At 37.8% G+C, this 15,249-nt stretch overlaps 1 protein-coding gene across 2 annotated transcripts in view; it reads right to left on the reverse strand.

The window, feature by feature from the left end:
• Nucleotides 1-381: 381 nt before the first annotated feature.
• The window catches only part of LOC131153335 (protein STRUBBELIG-RECEPTOR FAMILY 8), a 56,288-nt gene continuing 41,420 nt past the window's right edge, over nucleotides 382-15,249 (reverse strand). For both annotated transcript variants that reach the window (XM_058105568.1, XM_058105566.1), the window contains exon 16: nucleotides 382-760. In XM_058105568.1, coding sequence (XP_057961551.1) covers nucleotides 608-760 — 153 coding nt within the window. In that variant the 3' untranslated portion in view covers nucleotides 382-607. The remainder of the gene's footprint in view (nucleotides 761-15,249) is intronic.

A 15,249-nucleotide genomic window follows, 5' to 3' on the forward strand; every position in this document is an offset into this window, starting at 1 on the left:
AATTCATTTTACATATTTATACAAACTCTTTATTTTCTACATTTTTTATATAAATCTCAAAAAATGTTTAAAAGTTCAAATTTTTATAATATTTTAAAATTTTCAAAATTAAAAATAAAAACTATTTTCTACAGCCAGCAGCCAGAGAGCCCTACATTTTCCCCCATCGCATCCATTCCAGTTCATGCCCTGTACCAAACTCATGTAAAGCTATAAATAATCCAGACACTAGATGATCTGAACTTGCTGATAAAAACAAAAAACCAAAAACAAAAAACAAAATGATCTGAGCTGTGCCATAGAAATACTAACGAAACTGACGCCAGAAGCAATTCTCGTAGTTGCCATGGTATATAAATATTATGCTACTTTTAAATGAGCTTCGTTGAATCAGACAATTAATTATTATGCAGGAAATTTCTTGATCACCATGAAATATTGAATGAAGCTTCAGAATACAAAAGAGAGTAACAACACATCCAGATACACGTATAGAACATAATTACAGTATCACTCCGATCTCAACTTGATCACCTCAATCACGTCCTTCACTGTCGACCTTTGCATGTGTCACTAATTTTATTTTACTTTGACGAGGCTAAGACACTTAAAATGACGTGTCGCCTGCCTCGTGATCCGGAGTTCTGTGCAAAAATCCCGATTCATCACTAGGACGCCTTTGGACCACAGTAGCCCTTTGCATTAACCGAACCAGTGCTTGCACTACTTCAGACATGGGAGGCCGAAACTCCGGCTCGGGCTGTACAAAAACAAATATATATATATATATATTGTCACTTAATAATTCTGACTGATGATGATAAACTGTCAAATGCTATTACGCAATAAAAACTGAATAACTGAGCAATATTAAAAAAATAAAAAATACGTGTTCCCCCTAAGCAGAAGAGGCTAGATACAAAACTGAACCATAATGTAATGCTGTATCAGATAGACTCGCTGGACACACGTTCATTCAACAAGTTTTTATTTAAATCCTGAGGGACGTATTTTTTTCTGCCGCTTATGCTTTGCTCTCCAATGGGCATCCAGGCAAAATAAAGACCAATTAACAGGCACTTAAGTGGGCAACATCTAAATATTCATCAAGGCAGCACCTCTGCAACACCCATCCACCACCACCACGCGTTGAGTGCCGGTGCATCAGTTAAATGAATTATATTTTCTATGCTGTCAATACCATTAAAAAATAATGTCTAGGTTCACCTAATTTAACTCAAACAATGTTATTATTTTCCTACTGTCTAGCTTATCACATGCATTTATTCCTTAATTTATCAAGGGTGTAATTGTCTAGCTTATTATTTTACCAACTGTGTTCAGGATTCTAACTGAAATGCTGTTGTGTTAGATGTGTTAGGGTACTCGTTCATTCAATAAACTTATTTAAGAAATTACAATGAATTATAAAAACATCTCCAGCCATAGTTGCTCAAGCAAAAGTACAGTATCACTCTAAATCTAAAAGTAACTTAATAATGTCTTTTGTCAAAACTGGATGCCTACAACTGATGGTGATCACAAGTTATTTATAAACTAGGCCAGAAACCCTATTATACTCCCTACTCCCAACTCTTCCTACCATCAAAAAAGTTTATTTGATAGTAGAAATAGGATAACTATTTTCATAAAATAAGAATATGATAATACTCTTTAATTATCACCTAGATAGCTAATACTCTTCCTAAGATAAATATTGTCCAGTCTAGATGTGCGTGATAATGGAGCCACACTAATTCTCTTTTAGAATGTTTACATTCTCGCACTTGGCCCACTAGGCACAACCAAGGACACAGTATAATGTGATAAAGTATTAACCTGAAAATTATAATTTCTGGAGTAACTTTAGCCATGAAAAACTCCCACTCAAATAAAAAATTCAATACGTGAATCATGATGGTTGTCCTTTAAAAGAGCACTCTATAAGATAAGATGAATGAACTTCTTATAAGCCATTTAGGATCCTTTATTTATGACATACTCCGTATGTTATACATAAAAATGTACTTTATTTCAAAAATAAAGTCAGAAATAGAAGTGAAGAAGCAAATTTAAATACAAATTGAACTAACAAGCCCTATATGACATGATCTCTATATCATTTGTTCTGCAATCCTTTAGTCATGGGATTAGTGATCATTAATTCACAACTAATATGTTGGACATCCAATTTAAACTTCTTGACATGATCTCTAACAGTAAGGAATTTTATGTCAATATGTTTGTTGCGGCTTCCACCCTTATTCTTAAATAAAAATGCAGCAATCGATTTGTCATTGTTAGTGATTATTAAGTCATTTAGTGTTATTATTATGTGCTAGAGTTATGTTAATAAGTGTGAGTTGGTAAGAGTATTATGGTCATTGGCATTGTACTTGACATTATATTATAAATAGAGGGAGACCTATCACCGATGGAAGGTCTTCCATTTTACCCAATTATTCCATATGGTATCAGAGCAAGATTCGACCTAAACCCTAATTTTATGATTGCCACTAAATCAAACCTTAAACATCATACTACCACGCAATGTGTTGCAGTACAAGGGTCATCAGTATCACCAAAGTCCAGGAGAAGCTTCAACAGTTGCCAGAAAAAACTGCATGCAGCTGCCCTCTTCTACACCTGAAGAAATACCTCATATTTTGCAAAACTAACCACATAGCAAGCCACAGAACCTGCCAATCTTCTAGCCCTCAAAATTTCAGTCAAAAGATCCTCCATGCGCCCCTAGGCACCAGCAAAATGCCAACAGTGCCAAACCCACGTGCTGAAACGTGAGACATTTTTTAGCAGTCATTTTGCTCCAATTTCCTCCCCAATAGCTTGAATCCTTCCTCGCCGCATAATACCAAGTTGCCTGTCATCTTTTTTGTCCAAACGTATCACCTTATTTAGGTGTTCATGTGCTGCATTCTGGGAATGATTGCTTGCTAATGCCTAAAGATGTTGGTCAATAATTATAGAGTTCATTGAGGCCTAAAACAGTGATATTTATGTGTTCATTAGCTTTTTATCTTTCTTGTTCATTGCATGCTTGTGGTGGTTTGCTCCAGTTGTCGAACATTGTGTGTTGGAATGGTGTTCATGAATTCCAGGAGGATGTTTTTCGCTGTGTACTTCAGATGTTCTACAGTATAGAGGCTGTTTGGTACTGCATGTTTGTTTCTTGAGGAAGTGATCAAGTCTCTTGGAGCAAAGGCAGCATTTATACATTGATTTTGTAGGGTTGTGGCAGTGCTATGTCCAGCTGTTGGCGAGTGGTTGAATCAACAGTTGACTCGTTTGTGTTTGGTTCAGTTGGTCTAAAAATTCACTTGTGGTTGTTTCAAACAAAAGTTCACTTTTTAGAATCCCAAGAGCATTTTGTTCATAGTGTAATGCTGATTGCTGTTGTATTGAGGTTGTGTGTGTGTGTTGGGATCGCATCCTCAAAAATTACAAGTGTAATTCGATCGTCAGGCATATGTTCAGGTGATCAGCATACTATAACTATCTCGGAGGAAGAGTATTCAAGTTTCTTACAGTATCAAACATCCCAACAAGCATCTCATCACATTGCATTTTTTGCTCAAAAGGGTAATCCTACAGTTTGTATGTCATCTAATATCTCTTCCACTAGTCCTTGGATTATCGACTCTGCTGCTACTGACCATGTGACAGGATTAACCAACTTCTTTTCTACCCTCCAATATCCTAAAAATCTACCTCAAGTTACCCTTGCTGATGAGTCCACAATTACAATTAAAGGGATAGAAATAGTAAATCCTACTCCCTCATCTTTCTTTCTTCTGTTTTATACATTCCTAAGCCCCTTTTCAATTTTATGTTAAATAGTAAGCTTACAAACGCACTGAATTGCTCTATAACCTTCTTTCCTGATTCTATGATTATTCAAGATCTGAAGACAAGGAATGCAATCGGTACCAGATGCGGACGTGAGGCTTGTGGACTCTACTACTTTGATTCGCCCTCTTCTCCCATTGCCTACACAGCCGCTACTATACCACTTCAAATCCATTCTCGCCTTGGCCATCCGTCCTTCAACAAATTAAAACAGCTAGTTCCTACCTTGAGCTCTATGTCTAGTCTTAAATGCGAGTCATGTCAATTGACAAAACATCATCGAGTTCCCTTTTCATCCTGAGATAACAAACGGGCAGATAGTCCTCTCATGTTCGTGCGTTCTTATGTCTAAGGTCCAACTTGTGTCACAATAAAATTGGGGTTTCAGAACTTTGTTACATTTGTTGATGACTACTCTAGGATGACTAGGTTGCATTTAATGAAAGATTGTTCTGAGTTGTTTAATATTTTTTGTCTTTTGTTCTCAAATAAAGACTTAATTTGATATGCTAGTCAAGATACTTCTTAGTGATAATGCTAATGAGTACTTCAGTACCCAATTCAGTACCTATATGACCAATTCTATTGTGATCCATTAGTCTTCTTGTGCCCACACCCCACAACAAAATGGAGTTGCAAAATGGAAACATATTCTCAAAGTCATTCGTACCCCATTGTATCAAATGAATGTCCCCGAAGTTTTTTGTAATGATGTGCTCACTGCTTGCTCTCTCATTAATAAACTGTCATCCTCTCTCCTCGGTGGTAAAATCCCATATTTAGTTATCTTCCTAAGGCTCCTTTGTTCTCCCTTCCTCGTATATTTGGTTGTCCATCAATTAACTGCATAAACAAATAGGTTGGATCCCCACACTATCAAATGCATTTTTCAAGGGTATTCTTATACTCAAAAGGGATATCGATGTATAGCCCTACTTAACATCAATTCTTTGTCTTTGCTGATTTCACCTTTTTTGAGTCCACACCATACTATTCTGATTCCTTGAGTTTTGCTAACCTTAATGGGTCCCTTCCTCTGTCTTGTCTTCTAGCTCCTAACCTAATATTTGTGCCCAATCCTCCAAAATCTTTATCTAGTTTGGGTCCTTCTCATCCCTAGGGTCATCCCAATTTGTAGGTATACACACGTCGACTTAAGGGAGGAGAGCCTCCTCTAGCTTCCACTTCTACGCCTTCAGTTCCCTCGTACCATCATCCTATTTCCTAAGATGTTGGTCCGCCCATTGCAGTTCAAAAAGGTAAACATAATTGTTCCAACATCCAATCTCTAATTTAGTTTGTTATAATTTCTTGTCACCCTCATTACTATTCTGTTAGTACTTTGTCTTTCCTTGCTCTACCAAAATCTATTTCTAAAGCCATGTCCCACTCTGAGTGGAGGAATGCAATGATAGAATAGATGCTCCTCAAAAGGATTATGACACTTGGAACTTAGTACGTCTTCCTCTTGATAAGTCTACAGCTTATTGTTGTTGGGTGTACACAATAAAGGTTAATCCAGATGGTTCCTTGGCTCGAATGAAGGCTCGCCTTGTTTCTAAGGGATATACTCAAGTGTATGGCCTGGACTATTCAGATACATTCCCCCCTATAGCCAAACTCACATCAATACGTTTGTTCATCTCCCTAGCCACCACCTATCATTGGCCTCTACACTAGTTAGACATGAAGAGTGTTTTCCTAAATGGTGATCTTCAAGAGGAGGTCCATATAGAGCAACCACCTGGGTTTATTTGCTCAAAGGGAGTCAATCTTAGTGAGTCAACTCAATAAATCACTATATGGTTTAAAACAATCTCCAAGGGCATAGTCTGGTCGCTTCGATATGGTAGAATTCGAGTTTGCCCTTCAACAGTGTGCAGTAGATCATTATGTATTTTATCGCCATTCTCCATTCAAAAGGATTCTACTTATAGTGTATGTGGATGATATGTTAATTATTGGTGATGATGATCAAGGTATTCAAAGCCTAAAGGATTTCCTGCAGACTAAGTTTAAGACAAAGGATTTGGGACCATTGAAGTAATTCTTCTTAAGTATAGAAGTATCGAGATCTTGTACAAGAACTGTCTTGTATAGGAAGTATGTTCTTGATCTTTTATATGAGATGGGGTTGTTGGGATCCAAACCAGCTGATACACCCATGGATCCCAATAGTAAGTTACTGCAAGATATGGGTGATTTGTTGCGTAACCCAAAACAGTATCGAAGACTTGTTGAAAAGTCAAATTATCTTTTACTCACTCAACCAGATATATCCTTCGCAACAAGTGTTGTGAGTCAGTATCAAGATTCCCCGAGAAAAAGTCACTGGGATCAAAGATGTTATAATTCACATTTTTAGATATCTCAAAGGTGCACCAAGGAGAGGTCTCTTATATCCGGATCGGATCCACATTCATATTCAGGGATATACAGATGTATATTGGGCCGGATCGCCTTCAGACCGAAGATCCACAACCGGCTACTATATCTTTTTTATGGTAATTTGATGTCATGGAAAAGTAAGAAACAAACTATGGTGGTCAGGTCAAGTCCTAAATCAAAATACAGGCCTGTGATGTGTCAAATATTTTGTAAATGGCCGAACGAATTGGCCTTGAGTTCTATGTATTATATATAGACTTTACAAGAATGCTATTACATGGAAAGTAAATAAGGTCTAGCATGATTCTAGCCCCATACAATTAAACTATAATTTGTCAAGCCCTATACATGTAAACTAAATATATGCTAAATGTACAAAATAATAAATTGAAATACAAGGAAATAAATGTTGTAGAAGTACAGAAAGAAATATTTTGCTTGTTGTTTGTTATTCCATTGATAGCCCCCTCAAATTGATGCGGGTTTATCAACAAGCATCAATTTACTACTTAGGAAGCAATGTCGATGACAAGGGAGAGCCTTGGTGAAGATATCAGCAATTTGTAATTCAATGAAAATATGTGGAAGAGTGATAACACGAGCTTCAAATGCTTCACGGATAGAGTGACAATCAACTTCAATATGCTTCATGCACTCATGATAGACAAGATTGGCCTTGATCTAGATAGCACTCGTATTATCGTCATGTAGAGGTGTAGGATCGATCTCAAAAAAATCTAGCTCAGCAAGCAAACCTCGAAGCCATATAATTCCAGAACAAGCAAAAGACATCGCCCGGTATTCAAATTTTGTCGATGACTTAGAAACCCTGTCTTTCTTCTTACTCTTCCAAGAGATCAATGCATCACCTAATAACACACACCAACCAGTGATGGAGCGACGTGTATCCGCACAACCAGCCCAATCAGCATTGCTACAAGCAGCAAGGCGAGTAGAATTGCCTACAAGGCTTATAAACCACGGGCAGAAGTGCCCTCAACATAGCGTATGATCCTAACAGCAGCAACCAAATGAAGATGACGAGGAGTTTGAAGAAACTGGCTAACTTGCTGTACAACAAAAGAAATGTCCGGTCTAGTAATGGTGAGATAAACAGGGCTACCCACCAACTTCTAGTAAGCCACCCTCCTCTTTGCGAAGCTTGACATTTAATTCCATGGGAGTATCAACAGAAGTACCCTCCTGAAGGCCAGCTGTAGCCACCAAGTCACTAGCATACTTATGTTGATTGAGTGAAATACCAGAAGGACTACAATGCACCTCAAGACCAAGAAAATATGTGAGAGACCCAAGATCTTTCATATGAAAGGACTCTAAGAGATGAGTCTTCAACTGAGCAAGTAAAGCAGAATCGGAACCAATAATCACAATATCATCAAGATAAAACAAAAGAACAACAATACCCACGTCTGATCTCCAAGGAAACAATTAAGTGTCATACTTGCTCTGCTTGAATGAAAATTATAATAAAGTGTTGCAGAATTTATCAAACCAGGCCCTCAGAGCTTGTTTGAGACCATAAAGAGAACGACAAAGCTTACACCGAGGGTTGCTTCATATAAATACACTCTTTAAGATCCCCACGAAGAAAAGTATTCTTGACATCCATCTGATGTAGTGGCCACTCACTGGAAGCAGCAATAGCCAGACTCGTACGAACAATAGTAATCTTAGCCACAGGAGCAAAGGCCTCTTCAAACTTGACACCATATTCCTGATTATTCCCCAGTGCAACAAGGCAAGCTTTGTAACAATCCAGAATTCCATCAAATCGGACCTTGACTAAGAAAATCCATTTACAACCCAGAGGAACAATGGTGGGAGGACAAGGCTCAATGTCTCAGGTTGATTGGCATCTTGAGCGACAATTTCTCCCTGCATAGCTTGCCGCCAATAATCATGCTTGGCAGCGTGTGAGTAGGAAATGAGAATATCTAAATTGGACAATGTAGCAGTAAGAGCTAAAACAGAGTTACCAGAACTTGAAGAAGGAAACACATACCTGTCTGAGGGTACAAACACTCGAGAAGAGCGACGTACCAAAGGCTCTGGAGGTGCTGCAACTGATTGAATCTAGAGCGTGGTAGGATCAGATATTGGATGGGCTACTGGAAGAGACTGTGGACGGGGGCGCCACATATACACAACACCTGGTTTAAAATGAGAACTGACTAGATGAGGATCAGAGAACTGCTCCTCAAAGGAGAGGAGAATCACAGTAGGAGAGGAGGGTACAAAGGACACAGGAAAGAAATGTTGATTTTCAAAGAAAATAACATTCCTATAACTGAGTGTACGATGTAATGTAGGATCATAGCAAACAAACCCCTTTTGACACACATTGTATCCCAAGAATGCACATCGAATAGGTTGAGGCAATAATTTTTGTCTCTCATAAGGAGGTAAATGAACAAAACATACACAACCAAAGGTACGGAGATTATCGTAACTAGGTTGCTTAGCAAATAAACAGAAATAGGGAGACTCCATGAGTAGGAGTTGAGAAGGTAAACAATTAAGCAAGTAAGTAGCAGTTTTCAAAGCCTCAACCCAGAACAATGATGGAACAGAGGATTCCAGCAAAAGAGTACAAACCACATCTAGTAGACGATGATTTTTCCATTTGGCTACTCCATTCTGTTGGGGAGTAGCAGGACATGAACATTGATGAATATTGTCTTTAGAAGCCAAAAGTGCCTGAAACATAGTAGACACATATACACCATCAGAATCTGTATACACCATCAGAATCTGTGCGTAATGTCTTAATAGAAGCAGAAAATTGATTGTCAACATGGGCTAAAAACTCAATGAAAGTACGAAAAACCTCAAATTTAGAGCGAAGAAAGTAGACTCAAGTAAATCTGCTATGACCATCAATGAAAGTCACATAGTATTTAAATTAATGTGAAGTAACTGGGGAAGGTCCCCAAACATCACTATGGATAAGCTCAAAACACTGAGAAGCTCTACTAACATGCAAAGGGAAGGGAAGTTTTGCTTTTACCAAGTTTGCAAGAGGCACACTCAAGAGATAAAGAAGAATGTTCTTTATTACCAAGTAAACCAGAGTTCAATAAATGAGATAAGATCTAAGCATTGGGATGGCCTAAACAACGATGCCACACCATACTAAGATCTCAAACATTATTACAAGAAAAATACTTAATGGAAGAAACTGGAGAACGTGTTGAAACAGGAAAAAGTAGTGGAAAAAAGTGCCCCACTTTCGCGATCGGTTCCCCCATTACCTGGTCCTGCACAACACAACCATTACCAGAAAAATTAACAGCACAATTGTTATCAACTATAACCAACAGAAATAAGATTTGTGGAAAGCTGAGGAGCAAGAAACACATTAGTGAACTTAGAAAAGGCATCTCCGACAGTAGCAATTGGCAAAGAATTACCATTGGCAATCTGAATAGCAAATTGACCAACGTAGAGCCAAACATGACACAAGGTTGTGGGATTATTCGTCATGTGATTCGAGGCACCCGAGTCCACATACTAGAGATTAGTAGAATTGTTACCTTGGAGCCCCATTGCTGATAATGCCGAAATTTGCATCTATTGCACCATTTAGGCTGTGCACTAATTCGCTAGAGGAGGTGCGGGAATTGAGAAGTCACCTAAAGAAGAGTCGGGAGCCACAATCGTCACTGTAGGGGGTACACTAACAGAAGTTTGGAATTGCAAGGCCTAACGATTATGCAGTTGGATACGACATTCTTTGGTAATGTGACCCTTCTTCTTGCAACAAGAGCAGAATTTTTTGGAACAATTAGCAGTGATATGTCCAAATTCTTTCCAGCAAAAACACTGCAAACTGCTAAAATGCGCAGGCGGTCCTCGTCGTTGAGCAGCATAAGCCACAGGGACAGATCCAGAACAACCATGAGATTGTGTCAGAGTAACTTAATACTAAGTTGTTGTTTTTCACGAAGTAACTCACCAAAACAAATATCCAGAGAAGGAACAAGAGAGCGATTTAGCATAGACGAGCGAACATATTCATACTCAGGGCGGAGTTTCATAAGAAACGATCACGATGACTAGTCTCGTGAAGACGTTGAATAATGGGAAGAGAAGTCATAGGAACATCCGCAGTTTTCAGATCAGAATATTCATTCCAAAGAGTTTGAAACCCCAAATAATAGTCTTGGATGGAACGATTGTCATGTTGAAACATGGCAATCGCATGCTCTAACTGAAAATGACGGGCACCATTATCTTGATGATATACTGTTTTTAAATAAGTTCACATGGATTGAGCGGTGCGATAAGGTCGCAAGTTGGGGACGATTTGTGGCTTAACCGAGCCAAGAAGCCAAGAGATAATGCGAGCATCAAGCACAGCCCATGAAGGACAAGTTGCAGACTCCATGGATTTATCAGGATTGGGTGCACAATCTGTGCCATCAATATGACCCCAAAGATCATTTCCCTTCAGGAAAAGTTCAAACGAAAAAGCCCACGTAGAATAATTGTTGCCCGTAAACTTGACACACACAGGAGCGAAGTCCATGCTAAATAACAGAGAAAATCAAGAAGCCCCAAAAAAACATACTATGCCGAAAGAAACAGACCACCAAAAAATCTAGAAGCCCAAAATAAACAACGCAGGTACAAAGAAAAACCAAGAACAACCTCCTTGCACTAAAAAATTAAACCTTGAACCAGAAAACTGCACTAAAATTAAATCTTGAACCAAAAACCTGCTGTGCCAAGAAGATTTGTGCTAGAAACAGCAACAGAAAGTTGTTGCCTGCTTGCCAAAAGTCACAAACAGCAACAGAAACTGGAGAAATAAGTGGCAAACCAAAAACCTACTGTGCCTGCTTGCTGAAAGTCACAAGCCTGCTTGCCGAGAGTCACAAACAGTAATAGAAACTGGAGAAATAAGTGGCAAACCAGAAACCTGCTGTGCCTTCTTGCCAAAAGTCACAAACAGCAATAGAAAATTGTTGCATGCTTGCCGGGAATCACAAGGACATAGATTGGAGGAATAAATTGCAACCCAGAAATCTGTTGTGCTGACAGCCACGCAGCCACAGAAGTACTGAAAGAACAGAGAAAAAATTCCAGAAGAGAAAACAAAACCCCAACAGCCACGAAACTGAGAAGACAAAAATCGAAGGGGAAAAGAAAACCTAGCAGTCGGCTGGCTCTGATACCATGTCAAATATTTTGTGAATGGCCGAATGAATTGGCCTTGAGTTATGTATATTATATATAGACTTTACAAGAATGCTATACATGGAAAGTAAATAAGGTCTAGCATGATTCTAGCCCTATACAAGTAAACTATAATTTGTCAAGCCCTACACATGTAAACTAAATATATACTAACTGTACAAAATAATGAATTGAAATATAAGGAAATAAATGTGGGTTGAAGTAAGGAAAGAAATCTTTTGCTTTGCTGTATGCTGTTCTGTTGACATGATGCACACTACATGTGAGCTTGTTTGGTGAAGATCATGTTGAAAGAACTACGTTATCCACATTCTTAGCCTATGTAGTTAATGTTTGACAATTGAGCTGCTATTCATATTGCCTTCACTCCGGTCTTCCACGAGCAGAAAAAACATATTGAAGTTGATTGCCACTTTATTTGAGAGAAACTTGTACAAAAGATCGTTACAATCTAAAAAAAAAATGAACCGCCACGATGATCCTAGAAGAATTTTTTCTAAACACTGGTGAAAAAGTGTTATGGTAATCAATGCCTTCTTTCTGATTGTGACCACAAGTCTAACTTTATATCGTTCTACATTATCAGAAGAATTTCTTTTGGTTCTATAAACCCATTTGCAACCAACAAACTACAGATTTTTTGGTAATTCAATGAGATCCCAAACCTAATTTTTAGCCATAGATTCCAACTCTTCCTTCATGGCATCAAATTATAATGTGGAGTTTTCGCTACTCATAACTTGTGAAAACGACCAAGAATCACCCTTAGGCAAAATATCAAAATCAAGCTCTTGAAGGTATACAATAAAGTCACAGAAATTGTTGGTTTCCTTATTCATGAGAACCCCCTTAATTCACGTTCTTCATGTGGGTTTTCTATTTATTGAATTGGTTCCTAAATTGGCTGTAGTTCACTGATATTTAATTGATTCTCTTGAACAACAATCAAATTTCTTGTACTTAAAAGCAACTCAAATGATACTTGTATTTCCTCAACTTGTAACATATAAGGATCTTGAACAACAATCAAATTTATTGTACTTAAATGCAACTCAAATGATTTTTGTGTTACCTCAAATTGTAACATATGAGGAAAACTGCTTGAACTAGAAACAAGATCCTCAAGAAATTTGGCATATCTTGCCTCTAACTATTCCTGGAATTTGTGAAGGACAGTAAAACTTGAATCCCTTCGAGTCTACTACATAACCAATGAAATGTCCCCTAGTTGTTCTAGGGTCTAATTTCTTAATTTGACGATTATAAATCCTTTCCTCAACAAGATGACCCCATATGTGTGAATAATTTAAACTAGGTTTCCACCCATTCCATTGTTCAAAAGGTGTCTTAAGAGACAACCTTAGAATGGAATCTTGTTTAAAATATACACTGCAATATTTAAAGTTTCAGTCCATGGGGATTATGGAAGATTAAAATTACTCTTACCATATACTTAAGTGTATTGTTCCTTCTTTCTAATACACCATTTTGTGGTGGTGAAGCAAGTATCACATGTTGAGCCACAATACCCTCCTCCATAAGGAACCTTGCAAATGGACCAAACATTTGTCCCTTTTTTGTGTACCTTCCATAGTACTCCCCGCCTTTATTTGAACTCAACTTTATTTTTATTTTTTTCCTTTTGTTTCTCTACTTCTGCCTTGTAGGTATTGAAAGCATCTAGTGCTTTAGCCTTATCTCATAAAAGATAGAGATACATAAAATGTATGGTCATCAATGAATGAGATGAAATGTCTTTGACCATTTAGGCAGAGTATCAACGAACCATAGATATTAGTGTGTATGATCTCTAAAATTTCTAAGCTCCTCTTGGCACCTTTAGTAGACTTATTGGTTCCCTTTCCCTTGATGCAGTCCACACAAGTACCAAAAAAATAAAAAATAAAAAATAAAAATCAAGCGCCTTTAGAACTCCATCTTTTAGTAATTTTTTAATCCTTTCAATGGAGATGTGTCACAATCTCCTATGCCACAAAACAAAGGAATTCTCATCAATCATGCTCCTTTTAGTACCAACATTGACATGCATTATCAAATAGTTGAGCTCAAAAGTGGGGTATGAATCAATTTTGTAGAAACCATCAATTAATGTTCCACTATCAAAAAAATTTTTTATTTTTTCCAGATACTAATAGTTATTCCTTCAAAAAGAAAACCATAACTAGAACGAACAAGTCTCGAAATTGAAATTAAATTTCAAGAAAAAATGGAACATAAAAGACATTTTCCAAATCTAAAATAGATCCAGATTTCAAAATCAATTTAAAAGTCCCCATAGTTTCAACTTGAGATCACATCTAATTTCCCGAATAGATGCCCTTCTCATTTCCTCTCGGCTTCCTTGGGTTTAAAAAGACCTACATGGTATTTACAATAAGGATTGTATACCAAAATCAATCCACCATGTATTGATAGGAGCATCAACAAAAAGAGATTCACGACACGCTAAAGAGATGAGTTTACCTTCATTTACGAGCCATATTGGGTAATAGGGCAATCTTTCTTCATGTGTCCCATTTTCTTGTAGAAGAAACATTTGTTGTCATTTCACTTCATTGATATTTTTCCTTCTTTCTTCTCATATGAATCATTCTTACCCTTCTGGGCATTTTCCCTGAACTTGATAGCCAAATAAGCACTTTTCATGCTTCTCATGTTTTAGTATCTCCTCTTCGGACAAGAACTACTCAAATATCTCCACCTCTAAGGAGTTGACTTGAGCAGCAGTGTCCCTCCTTTCCATAATGTGCTCATGCACCCCCTTAAAATAGTAATGATTTATCCAAAAGCCCTTTCATCAAGGCGCTGGCTGCCTCATCAGAACAAACAAGTTGTTCTTTTATAATTTTCAGAAAATCAACTGCATCAGAGCATTTAGGAATAGAACCCCTGATACTCTTACTTGTGCCTGACTTTATAAGCATCAAACTTAAGCAATTATATCACTCTCACTACTCATAATCAGTATTTTCCTATGGTGTGCTTGAATCCATGAGAATGGGTGGTATATTCACATGGAGCACCAAATCCAAATCAAGACACCCCAAGGAAAAGAGAACAGTTCCTTTCCAATCAGCAAAGTTGTCACCATATAACATTGGAACATTACAAGTATCATAAAAGGCAATTAAAAAAAAACTACAAATAGTAATCAAGAAAAAGCTTTAATACTATGAAGCATAATTGTAATCTAAATTAATCAATACTTTCCTATGGACAAAGGTCATCATAGAATTTACTAAATATTTTACTAATAAGACTATAGAGGACTCTTTTGCTCTCACTCAGATTCTATCTCTCGAATCTTCTCCCAGACCGAAGGATAATCTAAGAGTCGGTCTTTTGATTGCTAATTGAAGCTCCTGAACAGTAACAGCATCCATGGTGCTGTGTTGATCTGCTTCTTGAAAAACTTCAAGAAAGATTCAACAGTGAGGTCTGTTTGTCTCCTTCTTTTCTTCTTCTTGATGCAACCCCATTTCTCCATTTGCCACTCATCCTCCCGCTGTGCACCGACGCCAGTAAGCCACACCCAATCCATTGAACCAAACTACCACCATCTCCACTGTTCTTCGGTCCTAGCCACCGTTGCCCGCGTGCCATCAACCCTGCAATTCTCAGGCATGCATCTTCTTATTCAATCCTATTATTCTTCTTCAATCTCACCCCCACGCCCCCCCAGGGGGGGGGGGGTAACCAACTGACATATGAATGTACCACTTGGAGAAACCAGGATAATGTCTGCTGGGTGTT

The sequence above is a fragment of the Malania oleifera genome, chromosome 4 (genome assembly GCF_029873635.1).
Source record: "Malania oleifera isolate guangnan ecotype guangnan chromosome 4, ASM2987363v1, whole genome shotgun sequence".
Classification (NCBI taxonomy): domain Eukaryota; kingdom Viridiplantae; phylum Streptophyta; class Magnoliopsida; order Santalales; family Ximeniaceae; genus Malania; species Malania oleifera.